At 51.6% G+C, this 14,858-nt stretch overlaps 1 protein-coding gene across 48 annotated transcripts in view; it reads left to right on the top strand.

Annotated features, from left to right (window-relative positions):
• MICAL3 (microtubule associated monooxygenase, calponin and LIM domain containing 3) overlaps positions 1-14,858 on the top strand; it is a 223,105-nt gene that overhangs the window by 160,146 nt on the left and 48,101 nt on the right. For all 48 annotated transcript variants that reach the window (XM_078343060.1, XM_035281233.3, XM_035281829.3 and 45 more), the window contains one exon: positions 8,332-8,527. In XM_078343060.1, coding sequence (XP_078199186.1) covers positions 8,332-8,527 — 196 coding nt within the window. The remainder of the gene's footprint in view (positions 1-8,331; positions 8,528-14,858) is intronic.

Genomic DNA, 14,858 nt, shown 5'->3' with positions numbered 1-14,858 from the left:
GAAGGAGAGAGATGCTCTAATAAAGATGCATATAAACACCCTTCAAGGGTGCAGAGTGGAGCCAGGAGCAGGACCGGTAACCACAGGCAGAGGTGGCGGAGAAGCCATCCTTCCTCTCTTCACCTGCCCCTTAAGATTTGCGAGATCAGCCCTGCAACTATTGACTTGACAGATTACCTGTTATTTAACTGTGAGGAACCTCCTGGTTCACAAGGAACGTATTTGAACCAAAGAGTTAAGACAGTTCAAACCCCAGTGCATAACCATTACCCTTCCTGAGATCTTACCCTCAGCTGCATGCAGGTGGGCAGCTAAGGAGGTAGACAGCTAGAGCACAGTACTCATGTGGTTTAAGAGGAGACCTGGCTGAACCCCGGTGCCTCAGACATGTCAACAGCCTCCCAACACCAAGAAGCAGCCATCAGGAAGGATGGCCTGGCGGATTGATACGGATCAATCCAAGGTTTATCTGAGATGGTATAACACATGAAAAATATGTTTTTCAGGAGAGCTGCGTGATACACTGGTGAGTTGTAGGTTAGTGGAGAATCGGGTATATAGCTTCAAAGAAACCTCTTTGGCTTGGCCAGATACATTGATGTGTGCCAGGATTTCCATCTGCCAAAAAGGCAACTTGGGACATGTCATAACAGTAAAAATAATCTAACAGTAAAACGCTAACCCGGCCAGGCTTGGTGGCTCTCACCTGTAATCCCAGCACTTTGGGAGGCTGAGGCAGGCAGCCTGAGGTCAGGAGATCGAGACCGGACTGACCAATACGGTGAAACCCGTTTCTACTAAAAATATAAAAATTAGCCAGGTGTGATGGTGGGCGCCTGTAATCCCAGCTACTCGGGAGGCTGAGGCACGAGAATCACTTGAACCCAGGAGGCAGAGGTTGCAGTGAGCCAAGATGGTGCCACTGCATTGCAGCCTGGGTGACAGAGCCTGGGTGACAGACTCCGTCTCAAAAAAACAACTAATTCCAAAGCAAAAGTTCCACAGGGTCATGTAGAGTGAGAGCAAAGGGCTGCTGTGGTGATGAGGAGCCCTCGGCCCCCCTAGCGGCGTCCTGACTCAGGGGGTGTCCTCAGCATGCTTGGGAAACAGCGTTTGAGTCTGAGGGTAGCCCCTCTCATTTGAGTGGTTTCCCTGGTACAGAACTGGTTTTTGCCCTATTGGGTTTTCTCCTCCTCGGCCTCTCTAGCATATAGTGTTTAACTCAGAATTTCTCAACTCTTCTGATAATTAAACCTCACTAAAGCAACTGAGTTTCCCCATGAACCCATGTGATGGCTCTCCTACTATTCTCAGCGCTCCCACATACAAATACAGTTACCCCAAAGGAAGACCATTTCACATGTAGAGGGCAGTCAAAAATTCCATCCTGGGGCTGGGTGTGGTGGCTCACGCCTGTAATCCCAGCACTTTGGGAGGCCAAGGTGGACAGATCATGAGATCAGAAATTTGAGATCAGCCTGGCCAACATGGTGAAACCCTGTCTCTACTAAATAAACAAAAATTAGCCGGGCATGGTGGCACACCCCTGTAATCCCAGCTACTTGGGAGGCTGAGGCAGGACAATCGCTTGAACCTGAGAAGCAGTTTGCAGTAAGCTGAGATTGCACCACTGCACTCCAGCCCGGATGTCAGAGTGAGACTCTGTCTCAAAAAATAAAATACGCATTCCTGGGCTAAGTATAGTGGCTGATACCTGTAATCCCAGCACTTTGGTAAGCCAGGGCAGGCGGATCACTTGAGGCCAGGAGTTTGAGACCAACCTGGACAACATAGCAAGACCCTGTTTTTTAAAAAGAAAAATTCAAAAATTAGGTGTGGTGGTATGTGCCTGTAGTCCCAGCTACTCAGGAGGCTGAGACGGGAGGACCACTTGAGCCCAAGATTTCGAGGCTGCAGTGAGCCATGACTGCACCATTCCACTCCAGCTGGGACAATCAAGTGAGACCCTGTGTCAAAAACAAATTCTTTCCTGCATGAGTAAGTGGAAGGACTGTTAGAGACTAGGGGTAGCCTTGGCTCTGGCTCACGTGAGCCTTTGGAGTTATTCAGCACCCCTGAGACAGAGCCCTCAACGTAATCACAGCGTCTCGTGGGGTGTCGTGACGTCCAGGGCCCTGTGTGTAGCCTGCCTGTCATAGTGCCCGGCACAGGTAGTCGCTCAACAGACACTGCTGTTTAACCCTCATCGCCAGCTTCACAAGCAGACAAACACCTCATGTTGTGTGATCTTGGAAAACTCTTACGAACACACACCCCTTGCCAGTAGGAAGCCACAGAAGAAGTTTGTTGGAGTAGCGTGTGGGGACAGAAACCACTCTGTCATAGCAGTGGCTTAGAAACTTCCTTTCCACACACGGCTCTGGGCTTGCCCTCTGGAGTGAGAACATAGCTGTCAGCGGTATAAAAACGTGAGCCCCGTTGAGCAGAGTCTGCTAAGGCAAGTGAGTAGGGCAGCAGAGGAGGAAAGCCCAGGTTGGTGGTGCCAGGTGTCTGAGGATAAGCGCAGGAAGACCTTTTGTACAGTGCAGGACTCTCTAAAGCCCTCTGAATCTTTCCTCCCCAGGGGTGACTTCCTCCTGAAAAATAGGCTGGAGCCCTTCTCATGTAGATAGCAGGTGAGGTGCAGCTTGACTAGAGGAGCAGTGGAGTCCCCAAGGCAGGTAGCGACCCCTCCCACTACGTTAGTTTTCTAAGTCAAGATGGCACCCATGTTGCCAGTGGGATCTCCTGTGGGAACTGTAACTCAAAGCAAGATAGGAGTGAACGAATATCCATCCAAGCTGATTCTTCACTGCATTTTGAGCAGCCCAGATTGAGGCAGTGGGTTCCCTCTGCAGCTTCATACATTCCACGGGCCTGGCCCTACAGAGAAAAACAACTGGGCCAGACAGCGGTTCCAGACATCTTAGAACAGCTGCACTTCCCGTAGTTACATCCCTGGTTCCCCAGTATGTGAGGACGTGCGGGAGAATGCAGGGACTGCACTTTTCCAACTTAAATGGGCTAAAACAGATGGAGGCGTGGTCCCCTTGTAAAGAGGGCACCGCAGTTTTCCCAGGACGATTTTGTGAGTTTCTGACTGCAATGGATCAGGCCGCACGAGGGCACTGGGACCAGTTTTGCTGCAGGTCTGGAAGCTTAGACTCACGCTGCCACCTGGTCATTTCTTCAGGAGGTTTCTCTTCCTTACCTCTCCCCTGAGACCTTGCGCTTCAGAGTGGATTCATGGCCTGGCCCTCCCTTAGTTCAAGAAGATCAGGGCAGGCAAGGCTTTGGGTGGACCTGTGGGGAAGGCAGCTGAAATGACATTAGCTGGGCTGGGCACTGTGGCTCTCGCCTGTAATCTCAGCTAACTGGGAGGCCGATGTGGGAGGACTGTTTGAGCCCAGGAGTTCAAGGCCAGTCTGGACAACATAGTGAGACCTTGTTCTTACAAAAACATAAATAAGAGAAATAACCAAGCTGAAATGATGTTAGCTGATCTTGAAAGTCACAGCAAAAATGCGCAGTATGGCCTGGGAAAAGCATCAGGAGTGAGAGGGACTAGTTTAGGGAGAATCTCTGAATTCCATAATGGCCAGAGTGTACTTCTCAAATGGACTCATCATTTCAAATCACTGCGCCATTCCTACTGCAGGGTGACCACAGTCTGCGGCCCCTTTTATCTCCTTGGGTCATCAGCCTCTCTCAGCAGGCGGGTGGCACCCAGACTCTTATCAGGATGTAGGCTGCCCCAGGGCACAGATCTTGCCTGCTGTGTCGCGGGTGTGCCTGAGCACCCGCAGGGTGTCTGGCTAGAAACCAGTGGTCAAGAAGCATTTGTGGGATCAGTGATTGGGTGAATGAAGCCCAGCTGCCGTCCTGCTTACAGATACAGGAGACAGGACGGGATCAGTTTCTGCGCAGCACCTTTCCCTCAGTCCTCATCAGACTCGGATTCCATGCAAACTCTCCCAAGCTTATAAAGAAGGAAAGGAAAAAAGGAATGGGAAGACAGGCCAGAAGGACGCAGAAAAGGCCCTCGACATCCTGATTTCCTATGTGACATCCTTCCCGGTGGCCCAGAGCCCTGACGTGTCCACAGCAGCTGCCCTGCTGAGTAGTGGGGCGGTGGTGGGGGGTTGCTACCACTGCAGGGAGGAGGAAGAGGAGCTGCCTGCTGAGACCCTAAGAAGACCCGGCCTCTTCGTATCCTTCTCGCCCATGCCTCTCCAGGAGTCAGGCCGATGCAAGTAAAGCCCCCGGCAGCTTTTGCCCATCAGCCGAGAGCAGGTTGTTCTGTTAGGAGAAGCATTTCTTCCAGAGCGATGTACAGAGCTCGTGCAAGCAGCGATTATTCAGAAACAGAACTTGAGGCGAAACCCACAGCCTTCTCCTATTTAGGATATGGCCCAGATCCTTGGAGCTGTTTCCCTGTGGTATGTGTGGGGCTGTAACTGGCCTCCCAGTGACCTGAGAGCTGCCTGCCCTGACTTAGTGAAGACTTGGCCTTGGAAACGATTGCAGATCTTTTATCCCGCTTTGAGCTGGAAAGTCCCTGTTGGGTTGTTGGTACACTAAGGCATGTGAAGTAGAGGGCCGGCATGGGGCCAGCCAGCCTCACAGGCAGGGTGCACTTCTGGCTTTGCCGTCCAGCACCTTGCAAAGTGCTTGTCCACATCTGCACTCCTGCTGTCTCCTGGGCTCTGCCATTAGTTCATGAGGGACGAGGTCACAGGGCTGTCATCCCTGGCGAGGCCCCCACTGATTGGTTTGGGGAGGGGGTGTTTATGCTCATTGTTGTGCGGGTGTGTGTGTGTGTGTGTGTGTGTGTGTGTGTGTGTGTGTGTGTGCTGATTGTTTTGAGTATGTATGTGTTTTTAATTTCCCATTGGCACTTTGAGGTGAAGGGCTGGGAATGTGGAGCTTACTTCAGCAGTTGGTGCGTTTGGGGCTCTTGCCCAGTGTCCTTTGGGTGCCACCTTCCCTTTGGAGACACCGAACCCCCGTGAAGACCTCGCCCCTGGGAATGGCCTGCCAGTGTGTTTCCGTGTTCTTGTCTTGCCACAGGGTGTGTTGGGGCTTGTGTGGACCTGGTGGGTCTCCACAGGAGCGGTAGCTCCTGCCTCCCACCTCCCCTGTTGCACCGTCTCCAGCACGATGTTTCTGCACATTTCACAGCCCAAAACACACTTTCTCTAGGGACTGGCGTGTGAAGGATCTGAACTATTCTGAGTGCTTCTGGTTTCTTTTTTGTTGCTTATAGCCAAGCCCAAAATTAAGTCCGCATTTCCCCTGCCAGAGCTCTGGCCCTGGGCTTGGACTGCCAAGTTCTGTTGCCTGATGACCCATTAGTCTGCAGGGTTTGCAGAATTTCCAGGGCAGTAACAGTGGAAGGACTGAGTGTCCATCATTCAGTGCCAGGTTCTCTGCTCCAAGAAGCTTTTGTGAAGTGCTGTGTCCCTCAGCTAGCAGATTACAGTGAGGAGGAGATGACGGTGAAGATGCCCAGAGGGAAAGGCAGATAGGACTGTCGCGGACCTGTGCATGGTTTCTCTTCTCTGTCTCGTGGGTCTAGCGACAGCATGGTGATCTCCTGAATGATTCTTGGTCCCACTGCTCTCTAGCTTTGTGACCTAAGCTTGAGTTAATTCCTTTGCAAAATCATAGTGCCTTCCCCACAGAACGTATTTTTTCTAGCTGGCTAAGTCCACACGCCTCCAGAATGCCTTTCTTGACTTACCAATGTGCTAATTCACCGTCTTTATGTGGTCCCATAACAGCGTGCACACTTTAGCCATGGTAGTTGACACATTGCGCTGAAACTGTTCCTGCAGGGCTGCCTCCCAGGCGCTAGCCTGGAGTTCTTTCAGAGTGGAGGGTCTTCATCTGCGTTGTTTTCCCTGGTCCTAGTCGAGTTCTTGCCGGACAATCTGCGTTACCCACGTCAAACAGATGCCACGTGAATGTTCTCCCGCATGTTTGTTCCCTCTACCTTAATTGCTTGGATCGGAATTGATGAGTGTTCGTTGTTTGTTTCCTGAAGGGATAGTTATTCTATTTTTCTTCTCCCTTTTTACTCCATGTTTATGAAATTCCCAGAAAGCTGCCTCTTGGGTAGTTGCTTGACTTTACCTCCCGTTCTCATCTGCTTTCCATTTCATGGCAGGTGTCAAAAATAAATGATGGACAGAATCAAATGGCACTGCAGTCAGGGCATTCCCAGCCCTCTCCTCTTCGTTATGGGGAGGACGTGGGATCTGATGAGAAAGAGGGGATGAGCAGACTGGGACTTGGGAACGGTGAGCTGGTGCAGTTAGGGCCTTTGCGCTCCCAGGGCACGAGTGATCCCAGGTCTCCTTCATCACACAGTGACCTGAATTTGTACATGAATACCCCACTGGATCTTGCTTTTGCAGTAAAGATGCTCTAGTAAATAAATGTGAAAGATGCTATTTGGTGAAGGACGCCAGTAATTCCAACAGATGTGCCAAGACTTTATCCTGTGACTGCCAGGGTTCATGAAAAGCTCTTTCTGAGGCTGTCGCAAAGATGTTCAAACACTGCACACAACAGAAGTACAACCTTTCAAAAAACACTTTGTGCACAACCTGACATGCCACAAAAATTACTGAGTCACCTGCCGCTTTCCTTGAGCCGGGTTTTGCCTGATGGACCACCTGTCTCTCAACACTGGCTTGTATGACGTGGCATCCCAAAACCCAGTGTGGGCTCCTAGAGCTTAGAATGTGGCAGGAATCGCTGGCCTGCTCCCTCTGGCATCTCTGCCCCTTCCCTGCCTCCTCAAAGGTCTGGTAACACCAGGCTGCTACTACGTGGCACTGTGCCTCGGCCCTGTTTCTCAGTAACCAGAGCTGCTGCACGTGGCATACCCGTTTAGGAGGACACAGGTGGTGGTGGAAGCATTACCAGACACCAGACTTGCCTCTTCATTCGTGTTTCCTGGGCACTTTCCAGGTCACAGGCGTGAGTGGAGAAGAAGGGTCACCATGCGTGGGGGGGGTGCAGGGTCAGCACGAACCCCACGTGTGTGTGTGTGTGTGTGTGTGTGTGTGTGTGTGTGTGTGTGTCACCAGGTGTTCGTGGCGGCCCTGGAAGGTGGATGTTGCCATCATGTGTGGATGTGAAATGAGCCCCGAGGAGTTCTGTGATTTTTTTCTAAGACCCTTCAACCTTGGAGCCAGGCATGTGACCTGGGGTTGCCTGCCTCCACCTGGTCCTGATGCTACTTGTATTACAGGGGACACTCCCAAGGACACATGATGGGCCTCCTCTGACCAGAATCAGAGGACAAGGGACGTCAGCAGAGAATAATGCTGGTGATAAGGGAGGCAGCAGAACTGTTCCACATCAAAGGAGACCAAAGCACAGTCATAAATTTGCTTTTTAAAAAATATGAGTCCATAGCAGTACCTGAAAGTATAAAGAAAAATATGGGAAAAGTGCTTCTTTACCAAAGAATGGTAGTGGAGGAGGAGTGATGGGGTTTTAAAATCACCGTGTTGTGACCCCCTGCGCACATGCAGGACTCAGGCCAAGGTCGCCGGTTATGCTGAAACCGCAGGGTGAAAACACCCACAGAGGACTGATGGGGAAGCGTGCCTGCACCTTGAAAAGAGGACTGGGTGCCACTTGCATGAGCGGCCAGGCATGGTGTCCTTCCTCTGAGCGGCAGTGCTGCCGTAGGGGCAGCATCACCCATGTGGCCTTATTAAACAGGAAGTTCCTTATCTAAGAGGTCAGGAGACAGGTCCACAGTGTGAGACTTTCTGCAGGCAGCTGGCCGGGCCCCCTCAGTTGCAGGGCACACATGTCTGGTGCGGGCAGATCCTGGGATCCTGGGGTGACCAGAGCAGGAGACGCACCTGGGGCAGCCCACGGTGGGGCGTGAGCCTGGTGGGTCTTGGATCCCGGGGTGGGCTGCAGTGGGGAATGCCCTCCTCAGGCACGGCTGCTTCAGGGGCACCTGGCTCCTGGCTTCTGGCTACCTGCAGTCTGACACACCCCTCACCACCAGTCACCCTGTGAGAAGGCTGTATCTCCCCTCTAAGGGCTGGGGTTCAGGGGGATGAAGGAGTGAGAACGCCCTGACCTGGAGGGCAGACTGGGCTGCAGTCCTTTCTCCTGCTTAGTGAACTTCCCACTCTCAGGCCAGGGTCCTTTCCTGGCCTCTGGCAACTTGGCAAATGCCCTGACCTTCAACGTGCCCCATGCTCTGGCAGGAGGGCCCGAAGCCTGGGTGTCAGCCCCCACCCGCACACCCCGTCTGTGGTCAGGCCTCAGCACGGTGCTTCTGTGCTTGTCCCGCAGGTTCAGGCGTGAATGGCCTGGAGGAACCCAGCATCGCCAAGCGGCTGAGGGGCACCCCGGAGCGGATCGAGCTGGAGAACTACCGCCTGTCCCTGAAGCAGGCCGAGGCGCTGCAGGAGGTGCCCGAGGAGACGCAGGCCGAGCACAACCTGAGCAGTGTGCTGGACACGGGCGCCGAGGAGGACGTTGCCAGCAGGTCAGCACACAGGGCTGCAGGGTGCCCACTCGCCACATGGCCCTAAGAGCCTCCTCACCACTGCATGCCTCTGTTTCCCCTCCATGCTAGTTGCTTCCTTACGGGATTGGCATTCAGGGTGAGTGAGCCCACGCGCTGACTCACTTGGCTCAGGGAGGCCTTGTAGGTTACGGTGCACAGCGTCCATGCCGATGGCGTCACTGGGCCTTCCTCACAGGAGCCCCATAAAGTAACCAAGAAGCTGATAGTGACCACAGCTGGGGTCACCGAGGCTGGAGCTGAGATCCCAACTCAGGCTTCCCAGGGGCCAGCCCAGGAGACCTGCTGTCTTCCCTGTTGCCTGCAGCCTGTTTTCCCCAGTCCGCTTTAGGTTCTTAGCCTCATCCTGTAGCCAGTGAGTTCAGAGATTCGGGAGATACTTACTCCTTCCTCACGTGTCCCCTGCTCCGAGTTCATCGTTGGGAAGGACAGTGGCAGGCTCTGCCCCCATGTGGTTCACAGAATCAGCAGAGGGAAGGATGGGCACACGGGGAGGGACTCTGGGTGACTCAGCCGCCAGCATACCAGGCTATCTTGAGGCGGCCAGCTCATCTCTCCAGGTGTCTTTTTTTTCTCCTGTGGGTAAGGAAAGGGGCTGAAAACTTGTGACCCAGGGGCCACGTGCAGTACCAGTGGGTGCATGCTTAGCCAGTCCCGGAGCTGTAATCATGTCCAACCGGGTGACGCCTTTGGGGTGTACATGCTCTGACCCCAGGACCCCCTGTATCTGCTGTCCTGCACCCCAGGGCTTCCAGTGTCAGCAGAGACGGGTTCAAATTGCTCAGCCAATTACAGATGATCAAGAGAGCCAAGAATAAAATGAGTGGCCAGTGTCTTGCAGGGCTTCAGGACAGGAACACAGGCTGCAACCCTGAGGGGCGGAGGCTTCAGTGGCCTTGGAGAGCATTTGAGTCACACACCAGTCACCTTGATTTAGCCATGATGAAGGGAACATGTGGGGATAAGGAGAACAGAAGGTCCAAAAACGCTTTCCAGAGGGTGTTTGCTGGTCTGAGCTGCTTTCAGCTGCCCCCGCCACCTCAGCCCTCATGTCAAAGACCCTCTGACTAGACCCAGTCTTGGGCTGCCTCACAGATTGCTCCTCCATGCATGCCAGGGACAGCCTCTGCCTTGGTGTCTGCAGTTCCAAAGCTGTCACTGATGGTGCATCCTCATCCAGAGCTCTGCTTCTCTATCCAGACCACCCATGGAGGTCCCACATCTTCCCGGCTGTGCCCAGATGAGGGGCAGCCCACACTCTCTACACTCAACCTGCAGTGAGGGTGAGAAGTGCCGCGCGTCAAAATGCATATATAAACCCTTGAGCAGAGCTACTGGCTTGACCTTGGGCTAAGTGTTGGTCAGCACCATTTTCTCCACTGTAATTTACAAACTGTGAGAGGCAGCGGGGTAGCAAGTTCATGTAATGTACCAAGGACATGGAAGAAAGGCTAAACCTTCGCGTTTACAGCAGGTGTCACAGAAGGGCAGCACAGAAAACATGATACCAGTCAGCATCTACGCAATGCAATACATGTGCCATCTTACTCAAATTCAAGTTACAAGATTTTAAAACTAGCATTCAGGCTGGGCGCACTGGCTCACACCTGTAATCCCAACACTTTGGGAAGTCAAGGTGGGCAGATCACTTGGGGTCAGGAGTTCAAGACCAGCCTGGTGAACATATTGAAACCCTGTCTCTACTGAAAATACAAAAATTAGCTGTGCATGGTGGTACATGCCTGTAATCTGAGCTACTTGAGAGGCTAAGGCAGAATTGCTTGAACCTGGGAGGCAGAAGTTGCAGTGAGCCAAGATGGCGCCACCACACCACTGCACTCCAGCCTCCATGACAGAGCAAGACTCCATCTCAAAAAAAACTTAAAAATAAAAATTAGCATTCAGTGCTATACAGATTGAAAAATAGTCTCTTAAAAGTGAAGAGCTGGCCAGGCACAGTGGCTTACGCTTATAATCCCAGCCCTTTGGGAGGCCAAGGTGGATGGATCATTTGAGGCCAGAAGTTCAAGACCAGCCCAGTCACCATGGTGAAACCCCGTCTCTACTAAAAATACAAAACTTGGCGTGGTGGTGCACGCCTGTAATCTCAGCTAATTGGGAAGCTAAGGCAAGAGAATTGCTTAAACCTGTGAGGCAGAGGTTGCAGTGAGCCGAGATATTGTGCCACCACACCACTGCACTCCATCCTGTGCGACAGAGTGAAACTCCGTCTCAAAAAGGAAAAGTTAAAAATTAAAATAAAGGCTGTTTGCAGTGGCTCATGCAAGAGAATTGCTGGAACCCAGAAGGCGGAGGTTGCAGTGAGCCAAGATCATGCCATTGCATTCTGCCTGGGAGACAGGGTGAGACTCCATCTCAAAAAAAAAAAAAGGCCAGGCACAGTGGCTCACGCCTGTAATCCCAGCACTTTAGGAGGCCAAGGCAGGCGGATTATGAGGTCAGAAGTTCTAGACCAGCCTCGTCAACATAGTGAAACCCTGTTTCTACTAAAAATACAAAAATTAGCTGGGCATGATGGTGCTCGCCTATAATCCCAGCTACTTGGGAGGCTGAGGCAAGAAGAATTGCTTGAACTCGGGAGGCGGAAGTTGCAGTGAGCCGAGATTGTGCCACTATACTCCAGCCCAGGCAACAAACAGTGCGAGATTGCATCTCAAAAAAAATTTTTTTTTCAATTAAAATTAGCGTTCAGTGCTATACAGAATGAAAAATAGTCTCTTAAAATTGAAGAGCTGGTTGGCACGGTGGCTCACGCCTGTAATCCCAGCACTTTGGGAGGCCAAGGTGGGTGGGTCATGAGGTCAAGAGATCGAGACCAACCTGGCCAACATGGTGAAACCCCACTTCTTCTAAAAATACATAAATTAACCGGCATGTTGGCAGGAACCTGTAATCCCAGCTACTCAGGAGGCAGACTCCATCTTTAAAAAATTAATTAATTAATTAAAGGCTGGGCACAGTGGCTCATGCAAGAGAATTGCTTAAACCCAGGAGGCAGAGGCTGTAGTGAGCCAAGGTCATGCCATTGCACTCCAGCTTGGGGGACAGGGTGAGACTCCATCTTAAAAAGAAAAAAAAAAATTAAAATTAGCATTCATTGCTATACAGAATGAATAATAGTCTCTTAAAAGTGGAGAGCCGGCCTGGCAGCTCACGCCAGTAATCCTAGCACTTTGGGTGGCTGAGGTGGGCAGATCACTTGAGGCCAGGAGTTTGAGACCAGCCTGGCCAACATAGTGAAACCCCATCTTTACTAAAAATACAAAAATTAGCCAAGCATGTTGGCGGATGCCTGTAATCCCAGCTCCTGGGGAGGCTGAGACAGGAGACTCACTAGAACCTGGAACGTGGAGGTTGCAGTGAGCCAAGATCATGCCGTGCAGTAAGAACTATGCAACTCCAGCCTATGCAACAAGAACAAAACTGCATCTCAAAAAAAAAAAAAAAAAAAAAAAAAAAAACAATTGAAGAATCCAGCCAGGTGCGGTGGCTCATGCCTATAATCCCAGCACTTTGGGAGGCTGAGGTGGTCAGATCACATGAAGTCAGGAGTTTGAGACCAGCCTGGCCGCATGGTGAAACCCTGTCTCTACTAAAAATACAAGCACTTGCCAGGTGTCGCGGCATGCCCCCACAATCCCAGCTCCTCGGGAGGTTGGGACAGGAGAACCGCTGGATCCTGGAAAGGGGATGTTGCAGTGAACCAAGATCGCACCATTGCACTCCAGCTGGGAGACAGGGTGAGACTTCAAAAATTAAAATTAGCATTCAGTGCTATAGAGACTGAAAAATAGTCTCTTAAAAGTGAAGAGCTGCCCGGGCACAGTGGCTCACACTTGTAAGCCTAGCACTCTGGGAGGCCGAGGCCAGCGGATCATTTGAGGCCAGAAGTTCAAGACCAGCGTGGCCAACATGGTGAAACCCGTCTCTACTAAAAGTACAAAAAGTAGCTGGGCATGGTGGTGCGCCCCTGTAATCCCAGCTACTCGGGAGTCTAAGGCAAGAGAATCGCTTGAACACCGGAGGAGGAGGTTGTGGTGAGCCAAGATTGTGCCAGTACACTCCAGCCTGGGCAGCAGAGGGAGCCTCCATCTCAAAAAAAATAAAGTGAAGAGCCCAGCCTGATGGGGTATTCATGCCTCTAATCCCAGTACTTTGGGAGTCGGAGTCAGGCGGATCTCCTGAGCCCAGTAGTTCTAGACCAGCCTGGATAACATGATGAAACCCCATCTCTACCAAAAAAATGCAAAAATTATCCAGACCTGGCTGTAGTCCCAGCTACTCAGGAGTCTGAGACAGCAGGAGAATTACTTGAACTGGGAAAGCAGAGGTTACAGTGAGCCAAGATCATGCCATTGCTCTCCAGCCTGTGAGACAGAGCAAGACCCTGTCTCAACAACAAAAAAAGTAGCACCCAGGGGAAGGAGCCATAAATCTCTTATTTCCCTGGGTGGCCGTAGGACACAGGAAGCGTGTGGTGTCTTCTCTCTTCCCTAAGCACCAAGCACAGAGTTGGGTGCATTTCCAGCCCTCGGTCCTTCCTTGCTGAGATATTAGACTGGAAGATGAGAAATGTCATCAACCAGGTTAGCCCAGGAACTCTCATGTCACAAGTTCAGTGAACTCGTTACTTTGGCCTCTGCTGCAGGAGACAGCAGCGTGATGTTTCAGAACCTGACTTTGGAGTCAAGCAAGGCATGCATTTTAAGCGCAGCTCTGCCAGCTGCCAGCTGCTAGCTGTTGGTGATTTACTTAGCCTCTCCCTGCCTCAGCTCCCCATCTGCAGAGGTACCGCACTTCAGAGATGTGCTGTGAGATTCAGTCATAAAGCACGGACAAAGCCCGACGCCCAGAGTCACCGCTGCTGTTCCTCTCCTGGTGCAGCGTGGGTCTCCCTCACTGGGAGGGCAGGGCGAGGAAGTCTTGTATTGGTTTCCCTAAATGGGGTTGATGCCTGGACTTGAGTTGGGCTCAAACCCTGTCTGAGAATGTTGGTGACCAAGCTTTCCTCATGCCAGAGTCACACAGGGCTTGTGATAAAAGCACAGCGTGTTGGGCTGGGTTTCTGATTCAGTGTGTCTGGGGTAAAGCCCCAGAATTTTTAGTTCTAAAAAGTTCCCAGGCGACATTGTGGTCCGAAGACTACAATTGGAGAAACACCAGTTTAATTTTTCTAAATTTCCGTGACGAGAAACATCACCGGGGATGCCTGGTTAAAAATACGGTTCCAGCCAGGCATGGTGGCTCACACCTGTAATCCCAGCACTTTGGGAGGCCAAGGCAGGAGGATCACTTGTGTCCAGGAGTTCAAGACCAGACTGAGCAACAGAGCAAGATCCCATCTCTACCAAAAAAAAAAAAAAAATTCAAAAATTAGGCATGGTGGTGCACTCCTGTGGTCCCAGCTCCTCAGGAGGCTAAGGTGAGAGGATTGCTTGAGCCCAGGAGTTCACTGCCTGGGTGACAGAGACCTCAGCTCAAAAACAAAAATAAATGTAATTTGTAGGCCTTCCCTGGAGTATCTTAATTCAGTAGGTTTGGGGTGAAAGCCAGGAATGTCAGTTTCTAACAGATACCCCAGGTGAGTCTCATAGTCGATTCATGGTTTAGTCATACAAGCACCTATAAAGCCTAAACCTTGTCACAGACCCCTGTCCCAGGCCTAATCAGCTTCATCCCTCTACCTTGCAGGCAAGCGGGGGCCTGTCTCCTGGAGGAGACCCTGGAAATAGCACCTTTGCTTTCGCTGGAAAGGCCAGGTGGTCAAAGCCAAGGGAGAGCTGGTTTGTGATTTTAGTGTTCTTTTTCCACAATTGCCTTCCTATCTGGAAGAATGTGCCCCAGGCGGCTGGTGCAGTGCTCATAGACGTTCTTTAGTGTTTACACATTCATGGCTCTAGAGAGAAGTCAGGAGGGCTAGCACACACAGGTGCCTTTTCTGATGGGACAGGTGAGGTCACAGAAAAGTGGACGGCAGGCGTTATTCTGTCAGAGAGAGGGCTGCTCCTTCAAGGCTGGAATTTCTGCCTGTTCTCCCGCATCACCCCCTTTTCCCCGCAGAGGCAGCTCCTGAGCCATTGCTGAGCAGGATGCTAGTTTTAACATGGATTAAGTTTCCACCACGTAGAACTTGCTGCATGATGTACACGTTCTCCAGCTGCCTGCTCGGCTGTCAGGGAAGGGTACCTAGGGGTGCAGCCTAGCAGGACAGAGGATGTTAGAGTCCTTCTGATTATGAGTGGGTTAATTTAAAAGTGAAGACCATGGTTTG

The sequence above is a fragment of the Callithrix jacchus genome, chromosome 1, assembly GCF_049354715.1.
Source record: "Callithrix jacchus isolate 240 chromosome 1, calJac240_pri, whole genome shotgun sequence".
Classification (NCBI taxonomy): Eukaryota; Metazoa; Chordata; class Mammalia; order Primates; family Cebidae; genus Callithrix; species Callithrix jacchus.
This window is presented reverse-complemented; position numbering and strand designations above follow the sequence as displayed.